Source organism: Pipistrellus kuhlii, unplaced genomic scaffold (assembly GCF_014108245.1).
Source record: "Pipistrellus kuhlii isolate mPipKuh1 unplaced genomic scaffold, mPipKuh1.p scaffold_m20_p_1, whole genome shotgun sequence".
In the NCBI taxonomy this organism is placed as follows: domain Eukaryota; kingdom Metazoa; phylum Chordata; class Mammalia; order Chiroptera; family Vespertilionidae; genus Pipistrellus; species Pipistrellus kuhlii.
The window spans coordinates 109692314-109719227 of NW_023425404.1; the positions used below are offsets into that span (position 1 = coordinate 109692314).

Here is a 26914-nt window from a genome sequence, read left to right on the forward strand (position 1 = left end):
GACAAAGGATGACTTTTTACTGCAGGATTAGAGACCATAAATAAAATATTTTTGAAGTGATCCTCTGAAGAGTCAGAAGCAATTCCCCCACTTGTTTGGAGTATGTTTCCCAATGACATACACTGAAAGTAAAGATGTGGACAAGCATGTTTGTTGAGTTTATATGCAAAAGAAATTATTCCATCTTTCCTTAAAGCTCAGAACTGTGCAAAATCAACTGAATAACATAATACTCTCATGTGTTAGGAAAATTTGTGTCAATTTCAATTAAGTTGTTTCTGACAGATTTATATAAATGATTCTCTGAATATTGTTTATAAATAAATTTTTACTAAACCAAACAATTATTTGAATTAAGAAAAAATTGAGTACCTATCCCATATAAAGGATTTGAATAATTTAACCAAAATGGAAATTGCATCAAAATGTTGACTCATTAGCTATCAAAAATGTAAACTATAATAGTGAAATTTTACCTAAGAAGTAGATGAAAAAAATATTTTTTAATGACACCGTTTTAAGGGATTGATGAAAATATTGGATACCCATGTTCGATGTTCTACTGGTGAGCATATCTGATACAATGTGCAATCTAGTACATTTTATTTTTTTAAATTTGCCTTTATTGTTGAAAGTATTATAGATGTCCCCCCCTTTTTTTTTTAACTTCATTGACTCCCTCCATCCCATACCCACCCCCATCCCAGGTCTTCACCACACTATTCTCTGTGTCCATGGTTTATGCTATATGTATATAAATTCTTCAGTTAATCTCTCCCCACCCATATATTCACCCACCTCTGTTCCATGATTCTATGTATCTGGATCTATTTTGTTCATCAGTTTATTTTGTTTATTAGATTTTACATATGAGTGAGATCATGTGATACTTGTCTTTCTTGGATACTTTTAGAATTTGTTTCTAAAAAGCATTGAAATTCACACAAAAATTTAGCTTCTAGGATCAACTGAGAAGTTCAACAATTAAGACTTAATTAGATTTGGTAGACACTACTTATTTTTAAATATAGTATATAGTCAAAAACATTTCTATTGTAGTGCTGAAATAAAGTTATATAGGTACATATGTATACATATGTGTACAGATACGTATACTTTTTGTACATAGACATCTACAAACATGCAGAGAACTATCCATGAAGGACATTTATTAAGGTGATAGCTCTGCCCCCTACATCTGGTACAGAAAAATAAGTATTTTAAATTTTCTCTTATTAAAAAAAAATGGGTTAATTATTAAAGTTCTGATATTCACTCTACTATCTGAATAATGTTTTTTTTTAAATGAAATGGGGAGATTCTTCTTTACTTTAGGAAACTGTATAAAAGTCATCACAAAGTAGAGCAAGATTTTTTAAATCCATGTTCCTCAGACATTGCTTATTTGTGAAATAAAGGAAGTAATTCCTCTTTTAATATTATCCTAAGCATTAGTAAATATACAAAATAAAAAGTTTTGGCAATATCCTGGCAAGAGGTTTATGACCAAAAATTAAAAAAAAAATTCATAGGTTTTACATTATTTTATGAATTTCATATATGTATTTTTTTTTGTCATGTACTAAAGTAGGCACACCCACAGAAGGGAAGTTCTTGATAAATGCATACTGTAATAAGTATTTAAAGCAGAGGCTTTTTCAATCTATCTGAAAGTTGTTGTATAAGTGAAAAACCATTTACAAAAAAGTAATGTAAGAACAGAAGGAGAAGAAAGGAATTGGATTCTAAAAGTTCCAGAGTTCCACTAATCTGTACGTGGATGGAATGTCACTTTGTATTTCCATCTCACTTTGGAAATCCTTAACTTGTAGTTTGCATATTTTAAGAATATAGCATGGAAATTGAAATCTGATTTTAGCACATTTTTTTCCTGTCTTACCTTCTTTTTTTAATGTAATATTGTTGATTGTGCTTTATTTACAATGTTCCTCAAATGTGTAATCAGTATAAATAACGCAATCATGCAATTTAATTAGGAATGTTATTTAGGAAAGTAATGACAAAATTCAAATATTCATGATATTTTTAAATTTCTTTGGAAATTTATTTTAAAACTGTAATTTGAATGAAAGGTAGTTAATATTCCAAAAAAAGTGGGAAAATATTGCTAAATTCAGTGGATTAAAATATTTTATTAAGAGTATTATACCATTGATAAAAAAAATTATAACTATACTTATATGATGTTTTGCTTTCTATTTCTCATAATTTTCAGTTTTGGGCTTGAAGTTTTTTATTCTTGTGAAAGAATCTATTTAGGATATTATTTGTGTTGTTTTATAATTTCAAATCATAGACTTATATCAAGAAATATTTTTTTTTCTGTATCAGGGTATTTCACCTCTAATAATTGCTTGAGTTATTTATCAGGTGAACTGGGTGAGTAAATTATGTGAGTAATCAGCTGGTAAATTCACAAAAATACTTAATGAAGCAAATACATCTTTTGTATGTATTATTCCATATTGAAGTATAAATAACAGTGTTGATGTGAGTTAAAGAATTACATGCTTTCTGTTGTGACTAACATTATTTATGAATCCTTGCTTTACAATGCTTTTGAAATTCAGAATCATACATCTTTCCAGTAAATTTTTCCACATTATTTACTGTAAAGTTTCTTGAAAATATTAAAACTAAGGAGTTTTGCCCATTGCTTTGTGGTCCTAAGGTTGTTTGAAGATATGTTTCATTAAATATTTCAATCAAATATGAGAAATAGTGCAATTTGGGGAGAATTATTTTATCTTGCTATGGCAATCTATATTAATATTTTAAAAGTCTTTAACAGTGAACTTTTATTTCATGAAACTTATATATAGAAAAAGAAGTGAGAAAAGTATTGGGCATTGCACAGAAATTGGCAGGCCTGCTTCTAAATTTTCTAAAGAAATAACCCAACTCATCTAAGTATTCAAGTCTAAGAATGAAGAGCAGAGAAATAAAATTGTCTTAAGGAACAACTGTCTTTATGGGAAATGCCAAATCACTATCCCAGCTTTGTTATGACATATCCCAGGGGAACAGACAGACTGGACAATCTAGGCAGTTTTAGTGAACTTTCATTAGAATAACAAATAAGAGCACAAAGATGAATAAATGGTACCTCCCCTGGCTAAAGTCATGGTAGCTTGTAGAAGGATGGCATTTAATCAATAATTACAATATAATAAGAAGAGCACAGCAGTAGGTTTGAGTAAAGTTCTATGAGATCACACTAAAAACACCCTGCCTAGCCCTGGCTGTTGTGGTTCAGTTGGTTGAATATTGTCTCATGCACCAAGAGGTTGCCAGTTGGATTCCCGCTAAGGGCACACGCCCAGGTTGCAGGCTCAGGCCTAGCAGAGAGGTGTGCAGTAGGCAGCTGATCAGTGTTTCTCTCTCTCTCGCTCTCTCTTCCTATAAGCAAATCAATGAAAAAATTTTTAAAAAGAAAAAAGTAAACTCTGCCTAGGAAGATGTATCTTGATGATCATTAAGGTTTCAGCAAGTTTAAATATTAAGCTTGAACATCAAACTATGCAGACTTAGAACTATTTTTCTCTCACTTATATTCAATAGAAGCAGCACACTTAGAAAAGTTATAAAATAAAGATATACCAAAAGAATAAACCAAAACATAGATGCTGACATTTTTCATGATATAGAGAAAAGTACTATTAATACTACAATGTATTTCTTCTTGTCTTTTCTTCTTTTGTGTAATAGGTACAAAATATATATGCATATATATATTGTAACCCAATTCAAAGACTATATACCATTTTTGTCTACTTTTTCATGTCTTTTTGCACATCTAAGGATGTTTACATAGTATCAACTCCTAAAATTACTTTATTACAGATTGAAAATTTTCCCATAGAAAATTTTCCCATAGATTAAATTATAATCCCACTACCAATATTAGGTAATTTAATACTTGCTTCAGGAAAAACTCTTATCAAATACTGAACAATACAATTTTACTATAAATTTCTGTGGATGGAGTAGAAAAATAATTGTATTTTATTGCATTTCTCTGACTTGTTATAATGTTAAACATTTTATATATTTTTTAGGATTTATATTTTTTGAATTATCTATTTATGCCACTTGCTGTGAGTTATCTATTTATGGCACTTGCCCATTTTTTAAATTGAGAACTAATTAAATTGTTAGTATAGTTACTGTGTATATAGTTAGATAGATAGATAGATAGATAGATAGATAGATACATCATATGTGATTGCCATTTTGTAGGTAAAAATTAAATAGATATACACAATAATAATCATGATATGTGCTACTTATGTTTTCCCTGCTGGTCTTTTACATTTGTTTGACACTGAATATAAGACCATTTTATTTTTTTGCTTAACATTCTTTAATGGTGTTATGCTATTTATGTGTGTTTTATGTAATGACTGAATCTCCAATTAGAGTGTTTTAAGACAATATTCTGTTTTTCTGTGTTTTTAATACTAGCACACTGAAGGAATCTCATAAATGTAGATATTGTAGTGGTATTTTTCACTTTTATCCAGCTGATATGAAATATTTAACAACTAATAGTATATGGTCAGTCATAATGCTCACACACCAGGCTGCAGAGCTGAGTCCAGGTCTAGAGGCCTTGTCAAACCAAGTGTTTATCACTCAGTTGTTGGGTTATGTAGAGGGCACTGCTCATCTCTTCGCAGGGAAGTGGGAAGTTGGAGTGTAGTTAACCTGTTAATTGGTTCAGATTGAACTTTAGAATCACTTAGTTAAATTTCCAAAAATTATTGCTGGTTTTGAATCTAAGAATACAATCAAATCTTCTACTTCCTAAAGTTTTTTAACAGAGAAGCATAGGCCCAGAAGGACTTGCATTTAGGTTACACAGTTATAACCAGAGGAACATAATTTAAAACAAAAAATAATAGAGATAATTTTGTGATGAGGAAATTGGAGTTGATTTTGGCCTCTTGACCAAGTCCCCACAAAGTCTCTAAAGGGCATTTAACCTATAGAAATTTGGTCTATTTTGATAATGATATGATTTACATGATTTAAATCAGGCAAAATTTATAAAGCATAATCTGATAGAAACACATGTGTTGATTGGCATCTGAGGCCATTGGCTAAGTCATCCTGTGCTTAACATTGGCCATTATAGATTCTGATTCCAGACTGAATGTGGTCTGATGACAATATGCAATGAGATGGTGTCTGTCGGACATCTGGCAGCCACAATTAAATCGAGGCCCCTCAGTGATTTGGGCCCTAGGCATTTGGACATCATCTTTGACACGGGGCACCATTATAACAGTAGATTCCATCTGGTCTGTTCGGGCTCAGAGGACTCGGATTTTTCTTTGAGAGGCTATTGGCCATGGCTGGTCCTTGTTTGTAGAATTTTCCATCTCCCCTGGTTGGGACTTATTTTTTTTTGCGCAAAGCCCTCATTCTAAAATACATATAACAGGGTAGTTTAGGATGGCTAATGATAAGTAGAAGTGTTAATGTGTTTTACCATGTAAGTTTTTTTTTTTTTTATTGTGTTCTGGAGGCTCTAAACTCTCACAGTACATAAATTTTCACAAGCTAAATATAAAACCTGAAAACAAAAACGTAATATATATGATCCATAATAGCCCTAAATATGTGAAAATACTTAGCTATCCAGGAGATGACAGGCTTTTATAGCAGGGAAGGATGGTGAAGGCTATAAAGCTGCCCCTCTCATTTTATAGATAGTATTCAGTCACATACCTAAAAATTCGATGGAGGTTCTAGATTCATGATGTAACATATCCTTCAGAAAAATCTCAAGTAGCTTATTAAAGACAGATTATCAAGATTTAATTAAGGGCAATTTTCTCTGTTTATTTGTAGATATGGCTCATGTGAAAATGAGTTTATTCTTCAAATCTGACAGCTTTATTTGAAAAATCAGTGGATGGTCTGAGTTATTTGACAATTGTCCTTTTTATTATGAAACAGGAAGTAAAACAAATGCTGAAATCTACTTGAAGTAATTTATTTATTTTTAAATTTCTACTTGGCAGTTAATAGAAAATTCTTAATTAACAAGATTATTAATTATTTATTTTAAAGTACTTAGCAATCTTTCAAGATATAACAAAAATATAATCAATATTAATGTGCTATTACTGCTATGTTTTTACATTAACATTGTTCCATTTACTGTCATTGGCACAGTCAACTTGATGGATATTGTAATCCTTATTGCTTTCAAATACTAGATTGTTTATATAGTTTTGTTCTTTTAAATAATCCATTTTGTCTAATTTATTTTGTTTTTTCTTTTAGATTATTTCTTTTTGTCATGTCCTTAGGCTTTGTAACAGATTGCTAAATTGGTCCCTGAAACACTAATGAGAAGCAGATTAGATCATAGTTAAGACTAAGCCTCTGGGTCAAGCTCTGGTTTCCTTCCTAGTCTAGCACCTCTCATATGCATCAATGTCCTCATCTGTAAAATGGACTAATAATAATACATGACAAATACACTAATGTATGCAAATTTTTAAAACATTGCTTGGAATTTAATTAATCCTAAATGAATATTAGTTATTTTTATTAGTATTATTAACCCATATTAAAAGCAATATATAAAGCTCCCATTAACTTAATACAGTTTTATTCTTCTTATTTGTAATGCTTTAGTAAATATATTGCAGTACTTTAAAATTATCTTAAACTTTATTATAAGGCTCAGCATGTTTTCCATAGAATGATTTATAATTCTTACGGGTAAAATTAAAATGTCTGCTTATTATCTTATTTAATAGTAAAATTAGAAAATTATTAAACTTTAGAATTATAAATTGATTCTATTTTGTAATGTTTGATTAGATTTTCCCATTCTGCTTAATTTTTTTGTATATTTTTTACACTGTCTAATATTCTTTTTTTTTAATGTTGCTTTATCATTGTTTTTAAAGAGACTGAGAGAGACATAGAGACATCAATGATGAAAGAGAATAATTGATTAACTGCCTGCTGCACACCTCTTATAGGGGATCAAACCAGCAACCTGAGCATGTACTCTGACCAGGGATTGAACCACGATTTCTGGTTCATAGGTCGATGCTCAACCACTTGGCTGAGCTACTCTAGGCTTGCCTAATATTCTTTAGAAAAATACCCACAGTAACCCAGAACCCTACAATGGCTCAGAAGTCAGAGAAGGAGACTCGGAGAAGGGGCTGTGCCTGTGCTTACATGTTGGCCTAAGGCCTCTATGGTTCTAATGCTTTGCTGTCTCAGAAACTGAGCTCCTATGCTTCAACCTTCTTGAGTAATTCTCACTTACTGTATTTTCTACTTTTTAAAAAAATATATTTTATTGATTTTTGTACAGAGAGGAAGGGAGAGAGATAGAGAGTTAGAAACATCGATGAGAGAGTCATCGATCAGCTGCCTCTTGCACACCCCCTACTGGAGATGTGCCCGCAACCAAGGTACATGCCCTTGACTGGAATTGAACCCAGGACCCTTCAGTCCCCAAGCCGACGCTCTATCCATTGAGCCAAACCAGTATCGGCTTATTTTCTACTTTTAATTTAAAATTGTTCTTATTTCATCTACTCCAGAGCTTCTCAATTTAGCAGGGCCATGTCTGTTCTTCAAAGACATATGTTGCATTTCTTACTGAGCCCATTAATGGAAAAGAGCTGAGGTGATGAACTGCAACCCTAAGTGTTGTGGAACATCACTCAACTGGCCAGCAGCTATTTTAGAATCAAAGTCATATAAGATAAATAGGCGCTATTATAGATTTGCTTTCCCACAGTTTTCTCCTTCATCCACCCTATTGCCTGACTATTCAAAAACATGGTTAAAATCCTAAGAAATTGGACAATAAATTGCATACATAACTTTTAAGACACTTTTCAAATAAGCAGTAAACAAACTAATCATTCATTTACTCATTCATTCTTTCATAATCAAAAAAACTTCAAGTAGTTATTACATTTCAGTGTCTATGCTTGTACTGATGGGACAAAAATATAAGTCAGATAGAGTCCCTGTTCCTAATCATCTCTGCATCAGGTGTCTTTAAGGCAGGTTTGGGGATGTTCTATGAGGACACATAGCTCAGCATATAGCTGTGCCCATGGTTATGATTTATTGCAGAAAAGAGATATAAAGCAAAATTTGCAAACGGATAGGCACTTGTGAGGAGCCAGAGCAAGTTTCCAAAAGCCCTCCTCAGCAGGAGCACACAGGATGTTTAATTCCTCCACCAACACACTGTGACAACACATGTAAATGGTATGGTCTACAGGGAAAGTCATTGGAAATTCAATGCCCAAGGTTTTTAATGGAAACTGTTTCCATAACTGCTTTCTGTCCAGCATTTCCCAAAATTCCAGACTCCCAGAAGGAAGGCAGGTGTTCAGCATAAGCCTTATTGCTTACTCAAAAGGCTTAGCTACAGTGATTCACTATTACCTGTTAGGGAATGGGGGAAGTCACCTTAAGTCTAATTTCTTAACCACCAGCCAAGGGCCTTGCAAACACAATTTTCTGTGGATAGCAGTCTCAGGCTGTGTTTAACTCTTTTCTGCATAATCGCACATTCAAGTGACAGGCAGAAAAGTGTTTTAAAAGTCAGGTAAAAAGAGTTATTGCATTATAGAAGAAAACTCAATTAGCTCTGCCTGGGTGACTCAAGGGAAGCTTCATTTAACAAGACAATTATTGAGCTGAATCTTGAAGAAACTTGAAATTTTCTAAAATCCGAGGTGAGGAAAGGCTTATCTCCACGCAAAAGTAACTGTATTCATTGCAGTAAAGAGTACTGAGAAATTCTGCGAGGTGGGGGCACAGGGCCTGATGGGGAGTCAGAGACAAGGGAGTGTTTGGAACAAGAGCATGGAGGGATTTATAGTTTTGTGAGTGGTAGGGAGCCATTAGAGGTTTTAATAGAAAAAAAAAAAGTGGATACATTTGCAAAGTATAGCAGGTAACAGTTGGAAATAAGGTTGGACAAGGAAGAGTTTAAAGATAGTAAGACCAGTTTTGAGGCAAAAGGTGGTGATGATGTGACATAAGACACCTATGGTGGGACCAGAATCTGGAGCCGTAGTCCTCACCCGTGACGGCACAAAGAATTACATCCGGAGCTTAAAAAGATTATGATGTCACAGTCCCACTAAAGCCCTTTTATATCTCTCAACAAAACATTCTGCATGCTTTCACTTCTGTAGCTCTCTTACTCTATAATACTATCAGCCAAACCTTAAAGTCCCCTGGATAGTGAGTTCATTATAAGACATAACCAGGGACATATCATTTGCATAAAATTCCCTCCTCACTTTGACAATAAATTGAGATGCAAAGCCATATGGCAGTCTACCTTAGCCAAATAATTTTATCTATTCTCAGATGGATCTAGCCAATAAATCTGTATGCAGTGAAGCAAATTAATGTTTTCTGCAGAGGATTCAAAGGGGTGATTTTATTAACTTGTTAAGTGCAGACCAAAGTGCTTACCAAAAGGTGAAATCTTAATGGATCCTAATTACATAAGATTCATGTCAGTATACTTCTTGGTGGTTCCATGTGTACTGTGCATATGATGTGTATGCAAGCCTCAAGAAATGGGTCCCAAGATGTTTTCAACATATAACTATTATAATAATCAAATGTAAGGTGTTTAAATAAAATCATTATGATAGCACAAAATATAAACATATACAGCCCTGCACAGCTTTCTTCCCTACTGTTTTTATGTTTTTTTGCATTATTTCATTTTATAGTATGTGATGGCACAAAGGAGACTTGCTAGGTTTACATATATTGATAGAAGGATATATGTAAGTTTCTTTTATTCTCATTAGCTAGACATTATTGGATTTCATAGCAATGGTATATTTGAACTATAATGAAGTGACTTCTTCAGTGATAGCTTATCAGCTATTTTAATTAAGTAAAATATTTCAAGACTGTGTTAAGATCAACTTATATGTTATATACAAAAAAATATGTCCTTAAGTTTTCTCTCTGTATATCCAAATAGGAGTCATTAGATATATTTAATGCTTTGTTGAGTTATATGATTCACAACCATAGCAAAATACATTGGAGAAAATTATCTTTGAAGGGTTTCAATGGTAGTTTAATTAACATACAGTGGACAGAAAGCATACAATCTGTTCAAACAGATGATTCAAAGATCCCTCCTGTTGTGTTCGTTTTCACTGCAGCTGGGAAGGGATAGATTATGTTACATATACTGTTCATCTTGCTCCTGAATGATTTGTTTTGGTGGTGATTTAAAATATTTTCATGAGTTTGAAAACTTGTAAAGTGTATAGGAATAATTCACAGTGTAGATAATTTGGCTATGGGTTTTGCTAGTTTTTCTCTATCTTTATTTCTGTAAAACATCCATTTTTTACTTATCTTCTTTAAAAATGATTCAGAAAAGGAACCAAAATCTAAGCCAATTTTATACTTTAGTCTTGATGAACCAAGTGCTACTGAATAATGAACATATAGGAATGCATCCTTTGTACATGATGGGGCAGTCTTGCTTATTCATAACATAACCAGAGAAAAATAATTATATCTAAAACTAGAGGTCCAGTCTCATGAAATCCGTGCATGGGGAGAGGGGCTGTGTGTCCTTCAGCCCAGCCTTAATCCTCTCCAGTCTGGGACATCCTTTTCACAATCCAGGACTGCTGGCTCCCAACTGCTTGCCTGCCTGCCTGCCTCATTGCCCCTAACTGCTTCTGCCTACCAGCCTGTGCAGCCCCTAACTATTCCCCTGCCAGCCTGATCAATGCCTAACTGCTCCCCTGTCATCCCAATTGTCCCTAACTGCCCTCCCCTTTAGGCCTGGTCCCCCACAACTGTCCTCCCCTGCTGGCCCTGTCACCCCCAACTGCCCTCCTCTGATGGCCTGATTGCCCCCAACTTCCCTCCCTTGCAGGCCTGGTCCATCCCAACTACCGTTTCCTGCTGGCAATTTTGTGGTGGCCATCTGTGTCCACATGGGGGCAGCCTTCTGTGTGTTGGAGTGATGGTCAATTTGCATATTACCTCTTTATTATATAGGAGGATAGCAACCAAAGAAAATTCATGGAGGCCAGCCTCTAAAACTCAAAAAATTTCTCATTAGAAAACCCTCAGGTCCGTCTTTAAATTATGTTTAGTTTTTGTAAATACAATTGGAGGCAGCAAATGATCCATTTTTATCAGCTTACACAGATTAAGGTAGCAAATTTTAGAAGGAGTAAGCCCATCCATGATGGAGACAAACCAATCAATGATTGTATTAACTGATGTAATGGCAAAGCAAGAGAGAAAAATGTTAAAACACAACTGGAAATTAAAAACACCACCACCAAAACAATACCGGTATCTGGAGACTTATCTTTGTAAGTGCTAGAGTAACCATTGATTCTTGCTTCATATGGGAGGCCTACCTGTTGCTTAATTTACCTTTCCCAGTAATCTTAATAATAAAATTTGTGTAGTCACTGCAAAAACAGGAGTTTGACACATTAATGAAGCACCCCAGACTTCAGAGTAAGCAGTGTTAAAGACAATGCTTGACATATTAAAAAACTTAAGTTCACCTGACCAAGATCCAATTCCAAGAGACAGCACCTAACCAGAAGGGGTTAGGAGCACTCCAAGGACAGGAGCTAAGGGGAGAGGCTTTTATGGAGAAAAGGGGGAAGCAAAGTAAGAACCCATTTGATTGCCTATAGCTTAAGCATTTGCTGGATTCAGAAAAGCAGAGTTGGCTGTTTGTGACTGATTGCCTTTAGGTTTGATTTCTTAACCCTGAGGCATTTACAGGCTTAGGTTGGGGTTTGCTAAGTATTAGTAGCACCTCAGTCTAATGGCCTCCTGTTTAATTAACTTCACAGTGGGGAATATGAACTTTATTGTTCCTGAGATTTGATGCTCCCTTTTATTTCTTCTCTTGGGTCAAAAAGCAGGGAGAGAATGAGAAAGGGGACTCAGGGAAGTTGGGAAATGGGATTCCTATGCACACAGCTGCTCCAGGGCTGCTTTTCCACCTGCTCCCTGCCCTGGGCCAGAAACACAGGAGCCGGTGTGACTTATTGGCCAGACAGACATCATGAAAAAGGCTATATTTTGTCCTGTGCTATAAACATCTAAAAAGATAGTGGTAAAATCAATATCAGTTAATTAATATCCAATAATAATACTAAATTAAAAGTAACCCAGAGTTGTTTTGAAATTCTGTTTTGAAGATTTTAATAAAATCTAAGTCTTTGAAGTTTTTGATATATTTTCCCTAATTTACATTTTAGAAGGGAAAAGGCAAAACAACAACTCTCTGTTTGGATCAGCTCCATTTGTGTAATTTTAAAACTATTTATTTGCATCTAGGACTGTTGAATCCATTAACTGCATTGCATTTGCTACACTTCTGGTCTAGGTTAACAATAGAGCAAGGACCCTGTGTAGGTTTTCAGTTGCTCCTCCAGGACTATGTGTATTCAGATGCCCACCCACCTAATGTGAGGCAAATGCACAGCCCTAAAGCTAATATGAGCCCTGTGCTAGGAAGTCCTGATTTGGTTGTTGTAAAACTTTTATTGCTTACTTTTCTTGTAAACTGACTCACATATTTTTAATAATGAGGCAGGATATATAAATAAAGCAAATAAAACTGCTCTCTCTATCTTTGCCTAGAATCATAGGTCTTCCATATCCTCAGGAAAAGCTGCCTACTTCTTCATGTAAAATATTGTCATTCCCATTTAAAATATAGGGAAACTAAAGCACAGGAAGTTTTGTGAACTATTCTAAAACCCCATATCCAGCAAACCTAACAATAAAAAATTCCGCTCTAAAAGTCTCCTGAATCCTTGTACAGTGTTTCTCCTATGAAACAATTCTGCCTAGTCCTGTCATTCTTGCTCCAAAGAAACTATCAGCAATTCATCGGCCTATTTATTCATTCATTCATTCAACAAAAATTTACTGAGCACTCTCCAATGGTTAGTGGGAACAACAGTCTAAAAAAACAAACAAAAAAACCACAAAAAAACAACAACAAGCATTTCCTGCCTTGCTTAGGAGGCTCAGTTGGCTGGAGTGTTGTCCTATGTACCAGAGGGTTGAGGTTTTAATTCCTGATCAGAGTACATACCCAGGTTGCTACAAATTCGATCCCCCATAAGGGTAGAGGCAACCAATGGATGTTTCTCTCTCACATCTATGTTTCTCTCTCTTCCCCACTCACTTTCTCTCTAAAATCAATAAATATCCTCGAGTGAATATTAAAAAAAAAGAATCATTTCTTGCAGTGGAGGGTGGGAGGGGACAGTAATCAACCCTTTTTGTACATGAGCTTTTGCAGCCTTACAACAGTTCTATGAATTGAACATAGTGCTACATTTTTGTGGCATTTCTGGAGTTCTTGGTCATTTTCATTCTCCATGGTTCTTTTAAATCCTATCATTCTATGAACCCATAGAAAAGTCTACATTACCCACCCGATGGTAGTGTTTCTCTCCTAGCTGTATCCACTAAAACATCAGGCAGTAGGAGATCTTTTAAGTTCATGATGAAACCAAAGAATAGTTCTTTGTCAAGAAGAATTATCACCTTTGTTTGAGTTGAAAGGGAGATATTTTATACTGTTTTCCTATGATGAGCAGTAGCCTTACCTAAGTTATTAGAGTTCTGAGTAATTGATTCAATGGTGTTATAAGCCACATTAAACACATTTTGGTTTCTTGGAATGTTCTTGCATTGAGAGGAACATCACAGCTATGATTCAATCACTGCCCTCGTAAGCTCTTTTTGAAGCCATATCCTGCCAGTTATAAAGGCTGTCATTTCATATCTTTTAGTAATAGTTGTGTAGAAGAGGGCTGTTCTTCCTAGCCGGAAACTGAATTTCTCAGACTTGTGGTATCCCTTCCCCTGCTGACCTACAGAAATGAAAGGCTAGAACTAATGATTAAATCTAATTTCCCCTCCTATAGTGGCTGGATGAGCTGGGTCAGCAGGGACTGTCCCTGCAGATAGCTTTAAAACACCTTTGTGATTTGATCCCCTTGCCTTTCATTTCATTTCTCTAAGTGCCTATCACTGCCATTCTTTACCACCACAGCAAGTTTCTAAGGTAAGAACAGCACAAGTGAACTAGGGCATTTATGATGCCTCCTGAGAGCGTTGCTGATTAAATGAGTTAGGCAGTGAGCCCAGTTTGACTTGTGAGCTACGAAGCAGGTTAGCACATATAAACAAAGATCATTCCATGTATTATTTAAACCATTCAAACACATTGTTGTCTCTCTGCTGTTCAGCATAATTCATGTGAAAGGAATATTAGTTCACACGTTAATAATGTCTGACTTTTATATTCAAATGGACTGAGAATCACTTGGTTTTCATTCCTTTGTCTGGATTCTAGCTTGTCTTCTCAGAGCAACCGGGGAATGTTTATGAAGTGTGTTGTGGAAGGTGGGGAGGGAAGGGAATAAAAATACATTGCCTTAGGGCTACACATCTGTTTTAGAGACTCCGCTGGGTCTTCACAGTAACCACTGTCAGGACTTATAATGTGTCCTAAAATTGCATTCTACTCAGAGATGTGCATACCAACTCAAAATAATACGATTAAACAGATTCACTGGTATGAGCTAGTTCTTTATTTTCATGACTAGCAGATAGTTTTCCTACTTCAGTTGCTAATATGTGTATGATTCATAGCAAGGAAGTAATTCGTTGTTTTATTTACTTTCAAACAGACTGGCAATATCAAGTTGGGCAGGCCTTCCCGCAAGCAGGAGAGGAGATAGAAGTAGACACACATTCCTTCAGCCACAGGTGGAAAAGGAACACAGATCCGCTCAAGGCCTTGGACACCAACCGAGCCAGTTTGGGCCAAGACTCCCCGGAGCCCCGAGGCTTCACAGACCTGCTGCTGGACGACGGGCAGGACAATGCCACCCAGATCGAGGTAAGCAACCTGAGTAGCTGAAATGGATTAATGCGTACAGTTATGGCAAGGCACCTATATCTACATACTGTCATTTCAAACCAACCTAGAACTTTTGGACCTTTTTTTTTTAAGATCAATATAATTCATTGATAAATAATTAATTTGTTAATATTCAGTAATCCAATAATAAACTATTATATTAAACAAATTAAGTAAGTAAATAAATAAATAGGTAACCCATTTCATCACCTGCAAGTTGATTTACTCATGAAACAGACAAGCATGGACTTGGTGTGGTGAAGACAGTGAGGGGACCACAAAGCTGAGGACAATACAGTACCCGTCTGCGGGGAATGTGCTGTGGAACAGGGTCTACTCGCCATTGTCAAGTCATTCCTATGCCCTGAGATATGGAGGAGGGAGTGACCATCTGCCTGGGCCTAGGAGGTAGGCTGCTGTCAGAGAAGTGAACTCTAGAGGTGGGCTTTTGGTCAGAACCTTGGCAGGTGGAGAAGAGCCCACCAAGTGACATGGGCATTGGGGAGAGAGAAGAATCTGGCAGAGAGCTGAGGGGTCCAGGACTGGGGTCTTTCTGGCTTGTAGGACTTTCCATGCTAAAAATAGGACAGTTCTGGGATAATTGAGATGGTTGGCCACTCTGACTGTAAGGAATTCTTTATTATGGGTGGAGCCATGAGGTGGAAGGGGAAGGGAAAGGGAAGGGGTTGGTGATGGGTTTGGTGAGTCTGGAAGTTTGCTGAGGGTATATTTTAGGTAGATTTTTAGGGTTACCCAGAGGCCTCAGTCCTTAACATTGCAAATCATAAAATATGATCTTGTTAGTACACTAGATATAACAAAAATAACACTTATGGATGTGAGCAAAAACCACCTAAGTGAGAAAGGAAGCTGTTTTGTTCAGTTTGCAAAAGCAAGGGAGCCAGCCTCCATCACTTGCCTTTGGTGGAGACTCATAAATAATAAAAGCGTGGGAAAGGTTTTCAATTAAAAAAAGAGAAATCGTTACGTACTGGTAAGCTCTGATTGGTGGTTGTTGGCCTGGAGAAGCTAGAGGCGGGCTATTTAAAAACAAAACACTTCCTTTGATTGGTTGGGCGACCATATGTGGCTCTCTGTGGTTGGCCCTGAGTTGGACCAGTTGCTGCCACGCTTCTGTTCTGGCTCCCGGGACTGGTTGCTCTCTAGAGGATGGGGTCAGGGTTCTGTTGTCACCCATGGTCTGACTGCTGTCCACTCCTATATTCTCTTTCAATCTGAAGTTTTCGTTTCTACTTTCTCCCAGGTGACAAGCGTAATACTTTTTAAGGACCAGGCACCATTCCTTTTTACTGCTGTGAACTACTCATTATTTAGGGTAAAAGCTCAAGTTCATGAAATAGATACAACGTAGTTCTGCCAATTGTATCAAGGCAGCACTCGCTGCCTCATTAGCGAGAGGACGTTTCAGAAGATCTGAAGCACAGGCCAGTGGCCTTCTGTGTCTGTGGGAAGCCCAACAATTTTCAAAACCCCTCTCCATCTCCTTAACTAGCATGTGCCTCTGGTGGCCCCGGGCTGCCTCAGCCAGGACTTTTCACAGGCCACAGAGGGTGTGCCAGGAGCAGGAGTCGCACAGCATGTCTCAGAAGCTATTTGGCTCCTGCGGGGTGCCTGCGATTTTGGCAACTATGTTGTTATAGCAACTCAGAGTAGGCAACATGATTCTTCCCTGAGAAGCTCTGCAGCTGGGGTGCAACTTAAAGGAAGGAGAGCTCAGCAGAGGCTTTTACTCTCTGCGCACAGCCGCACCCACTGAGAAGGCAAGAGCGGGCACAGGTTCCAGAGCTCTGTGATCTGCGTGCAGGATGCCAAGTCCCCCCTCATCTCTTGTAAAATTGAAAGGCCCTTTGCTCCGGGATGTATGAACACTCCTCAAAATACAGCCCTGGAGTGATTATAGTTCTGATTTTGTCAGTCAGCCAATTTTTCCTTTTTTTCTGCTCTAACAAAGGGAAATCTCATAATGTCAGTGATGTTGAATCGGTGAAAAGAAAAAGGAAGGATGTGGCAGGAGGCTGTTTGCTGGGTGCTCCAGCAGCAGACCTGCCAGGTGTTGCATGGGTATTGTTTTCCTTAGTCCTTGTATCATCCTAGGCCCTGGGGCAATGGGCACCCCAGGCTCTCTGAGCAATCTCAGTGACTCACCTGAGGGCAGTTTCAGGTTTAGTGTTTCAGATCTAGGTTTAGTGCTTTTAATAAGGACTCTCATTAATAAGTAAAGACTCGGGAGCTGGCATTCAAGCTCTGGCATTCAAGCTCTCTACTTGACTTGGCTTCCTGTAATATAGAAGGAACAGTAAATGGCACTTGGATTATGGGAGGATTTTGGATAGTGGCAGCTCCCAGACAGCAATATGAAAGCAGCCTTAGAGTTTCAGTCTGGCTGAAAGGGGACTTACCTTGAAATTAGATGTTCACAGGAATAGGACTCCCTCTATTTGGAGAGTTTATTTAGTTTGATGGCATTCTGGGGACTGATGAAGATTATTGGGGATCTGATGCCCTGTAAATTATCTCTTGGCACTGCCACTAACTCTGGAAACCCAGAGCCTGCATCTGAAACTTTTCTGCCAAGTTTATTTATCCTGGCCCTTGAAATAGTATTTTTGAACATTGTTGCCTCTCTTTTTGGGGACAATACTTACCCTGGATTGAGGTAAACAGGAATAAAAAAAAGAAATGAACCCCAGTGACCACTCTGTGCTGGGCATGGGGGCAAGATCTTCCTTGTCTGTTAGGAATAAGCATTTTGCTTTCTATAGCCGATTGCAAGCAATAGCATGAAAGACTGTGTGCTTTTTCCTTTAGATGCTTCCACAGTCGATGTCAGGAACCAGAATCACTTTGCCAGAGAGCCCTGGCTGTACTCGGAGTTCTTAAAATAATTTGTATCCTGTTGAGACTAAAACCACCCATTAGGTATTCCTGTGTGTGTCCTCACTTCTGCCACGTCTAGACTTTAAATCCCACTTTCACTAAACAAAAACAAAAGACAATGGCATATTCACTATTTTGGCATAAATTCATTATGAAACAAAGACTGTTACTCTCTTAAATTGGTGACAGTATTTTTTCTGGCCCTGCACAAGAACAGATAATGGTGGGATTATAGAACCCACTATCCCAGCTAAAGAATTCTTCCAATTGAACTTTTTTGTTGTTGCCATTGTATTTTGTTGTTTTTCTTTTTTTAAAATATTCTTCTGGTGAAGACATAAAGATGTCTTGAAATTTGTACATGTTGAGCCAGCAGGGACTCAACAGTGAGTGAATGCCACTGTTGATCTGAATGTTGGATCACATGAGACTTCCTTCATGTAATTTCTCTGATTCTGTGGACATGTAACTACATAGAACAGGTCCTTGTTATGATTTGTCGGTATTGGGAGTGTGATATCACGGGAAATCATTCCTGTGCTCCTTTTTGTGATTCCTTTGGGATTTTGAAGGCTTCCAGGACTTTCAGGTAAAGTATAATCCCATCCACACTCAGCCTTGCTTGAGCAGCCTTCAGTGAACCCCATGACCTCACAGACACACACAGGCATGAGCAGTGCGGGTATCATCACCGCACCAATGGCTGCCCAGAGAACTCATAGCATCAGAGGTGCCTTAAAGAATCCAGAGGGCCTGAGCGGTCGGTGGTCCCTGTTTGGTGAGAATCGCTGAGTCTCATAAAGCTCACTTGTATCATCTTGTTCCTGTGTGATGGGGTTGGTAACTTATTATTCTTCACTTGACATAAATCAACCCTGAATCTGTGACCATGGGTTATGCATTTATGCATATAAATTCTTTGGTTAATCTTGGAAAAGGATTATTAAATGTGATTTTTCTTTCTTGATTAAAAAGCACCTGGATGACTTGAAGAAGGGAAGATTTAAAAGCAGGGCTTATGGATTGTACTAGTGTAAGTGCAGCTTTGTGATCCAAACTGACTCAGAAATTGTAAGCCTAACCAGTGCTTCTCAGGTATGCAGCTGTGTCTAGACCACAGGCCACACTTCAAGTTACAGGGAGTCAGAGTATCACGTAGATTTACCTGGTGGTTTTGAGGATAGAAAGGTTCCAAAAAACCTTAGATTAAATTGAGTTGCTTACCAACGATGTGGTAAGCAGCTCAATTTAATGGATTCATCATTTTGGTACCAAATTAGAAACTGCAGGTTATCTTGAGCAATTCTTGCATCATGCGTGTTTCTCTTATTTGAGGAGGTGCTATGGAGAAGTGTCACCAAATATGTGTGATAATTGTAGCTAAAAACTAGAGCTCAATCATTTTTCTCTTAACTGCATACAGAAAAACTATCCAATCTTCTGTTGTGGTCTACATTTGTCCATGTGTCTGCATCTTATTTTTTCAACTTGCACAATTGTTTTGTTGTTGTTTTTTAAAGTTAGCAATTGCTAATTGGTGCACACATCATTATTGTGTGTGTTCTAATATTTTATTGCACTTTCTCACAAGGTAATGCATTTGAAAGGAAAGGAGTCACTGTCAAACGCTTAATCTAAAAAACGAGTGTGGTTACTTTGATTGTTATAAAGAAAAAGGCAAATTCCACTGTGTGCCATCTGGGCAGAATGTCCATAGTATGTTTTCAATATAGAGAATATATCAGAATATTCTCAGTAAATGAAAATCCTACTGCTTCTGTGTCTCAGAGATCTAATGGCAACAATAATGAGTAAAAATGTAAGGTAGTAATAAAACACATTATCCCATTTCACAGAAAGAGAGTAATGGAAATTTGCAGAATACTGCTGTCCTGATTCTTTCCAGGCCACTATTCTGTTTAGTGATCTCATAAAAGAGAAGACTTTCATCTGGGAAGAATGTGACCATGCACATTTGTGATTTTTTTTTTCTTCAAAAGAAAAAAGTACCACTTGATACTAAACAGCTCTGTTACTATCCTATATAATAAAGAGGTAATATGCAAATTGACCCTCTCACTGTGACACCATCACAGGATGGCAGTGCGCCTAGCAGGGGTGGGCAGTGGGGATGGATAGCAGAGATAGGGCTGGAGGTCACTCCATGCAGCTTCCGTCGGGGTTCCTGCTGCCCCACTGGGGAACAGAGGTCCCAGCGTCCACTTTGCCTTGCTTCTGCAGGGGTTTCCATGCCCGTGTGCGTGCCATGGGGGTGGGGCCTGGCAACTGCTACGCTCACTCCAGAGGTGGGCATCAGAGCGGCACTCCGGGACTCAGGGCCTTCCTGAGGTGCACAGCCATGTAGGGTGGAACTCTGGGACTCAGGGCGGTCCCAGGGTGAGGGGCTGGTGGGGTGCTGAGTCTTGTACAATTTTGCACAACAGGTCAGTTGTATTTATTATGGATGTGAAAAGCTGGTATAGATTTTTCTTAATGAAACATTTCCATTTTAGGGTATGTCAGATGCTTCAGTATGTGGTTGCAGAACCAGAAATCTGTGCAAAGGGAATTCTAAGATTAGTTCTGAAGGATCACAGTTATTTGACTCAAGAGTGAATTGAAATTTCCCAAATGTATGTTGGTGTCAAATTAGCTTCCACAAAAGATGAAAAAGAAAGCATATGAGGGCAATATGAACCAAGTCAGAAAGAAAGAGTGAGAAGGTAGCCACGTGTCAAATAGTTTTTAGACAGTGAGTTTAACACAGGTTTGACTTAAACAACAAATACTTATTTCTCACACTTCTGCAGGCAGAGAAGTCTAAGATCAGGGTGCTGGAAGATTTGGTGTCTGATGAGAGCCTGCTTCCTGGTTGAGAAATGGCCATTCTTCTACTGAGTCCTCACATGGTGAAAGGACTGAAAACTCTTTGGGGCCTCTTTTATAAGGGCACTAATTCCATTTATGGGGGCTCCACCCTCATGACCTAATCAGTTCCCAAAGGTCCCACTTTCTAATATTGTTCACATTGGCGATTAGGATTTCAACATATGAATTTCTGGAGGGTGGGAGTAGGGTGAGGACGGGACATAAAATTCAGTTCACAACACTGTGTTAAGGTATTTTGGATTCACCAGGAAGGTACTTAGAAGCCATTAAAATATTTTAAATAGGATCAGGCAAAAATCCATTGATGCTCCAAAAATATGGTATCAGGGACTGAGTGGGGGTTGGAATAGATAACTCACATCTAGGGATACAAAGATGAATTAACTTTAGATGAGAATTGTGGAGTGACATGATAAAGTAGTTGGACAAAAGGTTGTGGATAAACTTAGGAATTTGAGAAAGACTTAGACTTCTAATTATTAACTTAAATTAACTGCCATGACCAAAGTTTTTCCCAACCTTCTGGTGCTTGCTTGACTCTGAGGGTTAATTGCTGATCCTTGTCATTGCCTCCCCTGGCTCTGTGTGACAGCACCTGTTTCACGTGGGTTGGGAACTGGCTTTATGTCTTCAACTCTGCATTGCCAGAGATTGTATGTCAACTGACAACAAAATCTATTTCATTTTCTTCTGTTTGGATAATTGGCAAAAACATGTAGTTCTTTTAAACTTCTTATTTAATCCCATTCATTTTCTTACAGAATATTGATAAGGACTTTTAGTTTTCAAAGAAGAAAACTCTCTGAAAATAGCAGACAGAAGTAATCTGCAGTTAGTGCTCATCCTCTAATAAGATAATGAGAATTAAATAGGGTATCATATATCTTACTCAGTTATATATTAATAGAGACCTGATACATAAAATTTGTGCACAGGGTGTGTGTGTCTCTCAGCCTAGGCTACATCCTCTCCAATCTGGGCCCTTGAGAGATGTCTGACTGCCAGTTTAGGCCCAATCCCACTGGGCCTAAATAGGGCAGTCAGAAGTCCCTCTCATAATCTAGGACTTCTGGCTCCCAACTGCTTACCTGCCTGCCTGATTACCCCTAACCACTTCTGCCTGCCTGCCTGATTACCCCTAAATGCTTCTGCCTGCCAGCCTGATCACCCTCTAACCACTTCCCTGCGAGCCTTATCGATGCCTAACTGCCCTCCCCTCCCAGCCCGATTGCCCCTAACTGCCTCCCCTGCTGGCCGGGTCACCCCTAACTGTCCTCCCCTGCAGGCCTGGGTCCCCTCCCCCCCAACTACCCTCCCCTGCAGCTATGGTCCCTCCCAACTGCCCTCCCCTGCAGGCCTGGCCCCCTCAACTGCTCTCCCCTGGCTGTCCAGTCACCCCTAATTGCCCTCCCCTGCAGGCCAATTGCCCCCAACTACCCTCCTGTTGTCCATGGCCACTGGCTAGGCCCATATGCATGCACACAAGTCCTTTGGTTGATCTCTTCCCCTTACCCCCACCCACCTTTACTTTCCCTCTGAGGTTTGAGAGTCTGATCGCTGATTCTCTTTCTCTGGGTCTGTTTTTTTTTCATCAGTTTATGTTGTTCATTATTTTCTCTAGATGTGTGAGATCATGTGATCCAAGAAATACCCTACACCTTGTATTTCTGAAGCACTCTCAGGTAGCCTCTTTAAAACAAAGCATGCACGTGTATATTCATAGTCATTGCTTTTGCATCTGTCATAAATGAATTTTTAACATGCCACTCTATTAAGAAAGGCATCAAATGTCCGGAGTTCTTTTTTAAGAATAGGTGGCAACATTCAGAATGAAAAGAAACTGCCTTAGTTTTCTTTTTGTGTACCCCTAAAAGCAAACCTTTTTGATCATGATGCAGCATGCATAGATGTATGAATCTGTCTAGAGTCAAGAGAAGAATTGAACTTTGCAGCCCTTGGGAACAGTTGTTTTGAGATATTTTCTATATAATGTTTCAAGCCTGAGCTATTAAATTGAAATAATAGTTTGGAATCCATGGTACTGAACTGAGTGAATGAATTAAACACTGCTAATACTATTCCTCTTTTACAAATAATATCTAGCTTTTTTTGTAAGTGTCATATATTTACAGTATCTCTAGTTTAAAGATCAAAACTATAGAACACGTTATCATTCCTCTTTTAGACAATACCTGTCAATCAATCATGTGTCTGTTTATATTGTTTTTGGATTCACAATGCTGATTCCACTTGTGGCCAAAGGAATACAAAAGAAAAGCTTGCAGAGTAGATTTGTATCTGTTTAACTTGAAATTTTCATTTAACCACAGCACCTTTTATTAAGAAAGTCATTTAGGTATTTCCAAAACTAAAATTATTTTAGCTTATGATAAGATTTCTAACAACAACAAAAAAAAAATGCTGTCTAAACTGTTAGGTTTTCATGAATTCTAGTCTGAAAAATTTTATCATTTTTAAAGTTGAATTTAATGATTTGTAATTCTCAGACTTCTTTCTGTAAGAAAATACTCATAATATTCTTTAATTTTCTTCATTTTATAATGCTTTGCAGTTTTCATATGTGGGTGTAATCTTTACTATTCTGACATTTTAAACTAGTATTAAGTAAAAGATCATTTAAAATTTCATGCTTTGGCTGAAACCGGTTTGGCTCAATTGATAGAGCATTAGCCTGCAGACTGAAAGGTCCCAGGTTCAATTCTGGTCAAGGGCATGTACCTTGCTTGCAGGCACATCCCCAGTAGGGGGTGTGCAAGAGGCAGCTGATCAATGATTCTCTCTCATCGATGTTTCTAACTCTCTATCCCTCTCTCTTCCTCTCTGTAAAAAAATCAATAAAATATATTAAAAATAAATAAGATAAATAAAATAAAATTTCATGTTTTGAAAATATTTACAAGAAACACTAACAAACCTTCAAAAGAAACTTAAAACAGTTTATTTGTCCATTGTAAATAGTATTATAGAAGAATCTGTTATATTAAACCTGGCATAAACAATCGTTTTCTCTTGCTTGAATACCAATTGAACAACTAATTACTTTTTATCTTTCTCTATTCATTGAGTAAACAGATATTGCTTTATTATTTTTACAACTCAATGGGTTTAATTTTTATCAGAAAAGAAGAGTGTTATATTCAAATGATAAAAATATAATTCAGAGAGTAAGAAGATAGCTTTATGAATAAACTATCTGTGCACGAGATTTGTGCACTCGGGGTGGTGGTGGTGGGCCTCTCAGCTTGGCTTGTGCCCTCTGGCAATACAGGACTCTCGTTCCTTACTGCCCACCTGCAGTGGAGGTGGGAGAGGCTCCTGTGCTTACCGGCCATGAGCCAGGCTTCTGGCTGAGTGGCACTCTTGCGTTGAGTGTTTCCCCCCTGGTGGTCAGTGCGCATCATAGCGACCAATCCTTCCATGTTTGGTTGATTTGCATATTATGGTTTTATTATATAGGATAGAAAAATGTGCTAGACCAAAATGAGTATCATTTAGAAATTTTTATCTTTTTACTAATTGGACCTGGTGATAGTAAAATTATCTTTTAAAGGTAAACAAATTTTTTAGACAACTCTTTATATATTTCTTGTCCCTCGAAAACTCTGTGGACAGTAATATTTTTCATCATAAACCTAAACAAAGAAAATAAACAGTACATTCAAAAGCCTGTCTTCCTCTCTCTTGCCAACATCCCTTCTCCAACATGAATCTGTTACAGCAGCAGACATGAACAAACAGCTAAGGTTCAGTTACTGATTGGTCCACAAAGATCTTAAGTGTGAACCAAAATCACTTTTGTCATGTTGGTCAAAACATTATTTTGCCTCATTGAATAGGTTTGGTATGGTCTGAGCAGGTTTAGAATGTAGTTGACATGCTTTGTTTACGCATTGTGTTGTTGAACAATCATAACTGCCACTTCAAGGATTTTTTAAAAATTGTTTTGTAAATGTGTATCTTTTGCCTTGTGTTAAAAAGGGAATGTAATATATTCTGCACACAAAGTTATTTGCATAAAAGGGCAAAAGAAAAAAAAACCCTGCATTTTTATCTACTTAAGGAAAAACGTTTAAACATTTTAAAGGAAACTATATAGTTTTTTAGTTGCTGATCACTTGTGAATGCAAGTTTCAGTAAATGTAAATGACCCTGAGACTGTTATTCCTGAGTTTCTACTGACTTTTTAAATGTTAGTAACAAAGGAGCTGGGAAGAGGGAATGCTTTCCCACTTTGAAACAAAGTAAGGAGTGAGTCAGCCTGGGCAGAATCTGGGACCAGCAGTCATTTTCTACTTTGTTCCCTTCTCTTCTGGCACTAGCAGTGCTTTCCGCCCATGATCCTCTGTCAGCTCAGGGGCCGCCATACCAATGCATCACTGTCTTCCTTTGGGCTGCAGATGCAGAATTAAAATCAAAGAACTTGGCATTGTAGCCAGAGGTTTTAAAAATCCTTCTGTGGCCCTGACCGGTTTGGCTCAGTGGATAGAGCGTCGGCCTGCAGACTGAAGGGTCCCAGGTTTGATTCCAGACAAGGGCATGTACCTTGGTTGCAAACACATCCCAGTTGAGAGTGTGCAGGAGGCAGCTAATTGATGTTTCTCTCTCATCAATGTTTCTAACTCTCTATGCTTCTTCCTTTCTTTCTGTAAAAAAACCTTCTGATTTTTCAGAGCTGCTATATACTAGAGGGTTGTTGTAGGGTTTTTTTTTTTTGAGTCTATAAATAGAAGTTTTAGTAATTTGTAAATTTATATTTGTGTTTGTATCTTTGTTTTGTATGTATGTATGTATGTATGTATGTGCTCTCTCTCTCTCTCTCTCACACACACACCTGTGTACATCATTCCTAATCATGGTAAATATGAATTGCCTCTGGGGAAAATAAATGGTGGCTTGGACAGCCCCTTCTACCAGACACCTAGTTTGCACTTGAATTAGAGGTCTTCTCTCCCTCACTAATACAACTAGTGTGGTTTGTGTTTTTATTTCATGAGGACAAGCATCCTACATAATGAAAGCCTAATATGCTAAGTGCCTGGTTGTCTGGTTGGCTGTTCATACAATCAAAGGGTAATATGCTAATGATATGTTAAGACCAGTCAACCAGTTGCTATGACATGCACTGATCACCAGGGGGCAGACGCTCTGACTGGTAGGTTATCTTGCATCTGGGGTATAGCTGATCAGGACTGAGTGAGATGGACTGGACATGCACTGAAGCCCTCCTATGGTCCATCCCTGGCTGGCCAACCTCCTGCTCCCTCCCTGGCCCCCAATCATGCACACGTGGGGTCCCTCAGCCTGGCCTGTGCCCTCTTGCAATCCGGAACCCTTCAGGGAATGTTGGAGAGCCAGTTTTGACCCAATCCCGCAGGCCAGGCCTGGTGCATTAATTCATGCACTAAACCTCTAGTAAAAATTCTAAAGCTACCTGGAGAACTATTGATAGTAAACACTCCCTTTTACTTCAGTGAGTGTTTTAAGTTTGGTTGTACTCTTCAGATTATGGCTTTGGAAGATGAGGAGACAATGTAAAAGGAATCAAAGAACAATAGATTTTTTAAAAAATAATGGGAATCAGAAATGATCAAAAACAGACAGGAGATATGATGGTGGATTCATGACAATGATGCAGATCCAATGAGGTTCTCTTATTCTCTCTTCCTTCACGTACCCCTTTCTGCACATGCACCCCCACCATGAGGCTTGCTCCTTGTGTCTGTTCCAATCACTGTGGTCCCTCATTTTTCTTTTTAGCAAAAGAAGAAATACTTTCAACCAAATATTTCTATTAACTAGGAACTCATATCTTACTAACAGTGGGTGTACTCCGAAACCATCTGGCATGTTTTCATTACTGCAACCCTATGGGAGAAGTATAAAGTAGATTCTCTCCTAGAATAAGCAAGAGCATCTCTCTATTTGAATCATGGTTTAGCAATAAAACTCTGTGGATATCACGCCAAACCACATAGCCATGCTATGACAAGACTATTTAAAAAAAACCTGACTTAGGGAAATCTAACTTAGATTATAATGTCCTTGAAGGAGGAAAGAAGGCCAGATATTTTATTCATGTTCATTAAATTTCCATCAATTCAAAGTAAAATT

The 26914-nt window shown here is 37.7% G+C and overlaps 1 protein-coding gene across 1 annotated transcript in view; it reads left to right on the top strand.

Annotated features, from left to right (window-relative positions):
* PLXDC2 (plexin domain containing 2) overlaps positions 1-26914 on the top strand; it is a 416442-nt gene that overhangs the window by 149943 nt on the left and 239585 nt on the right. The window contains exon 2 of the mRNA XM_036459556.2: positions 14763-14974. Within this exon, the coding sequence (XP_036315449.1) occupies positions 14763-14974 (212 nt within the window). The remainder of the gene's footprint in view (positions 1-14762; positions 14975-26914) is intronic.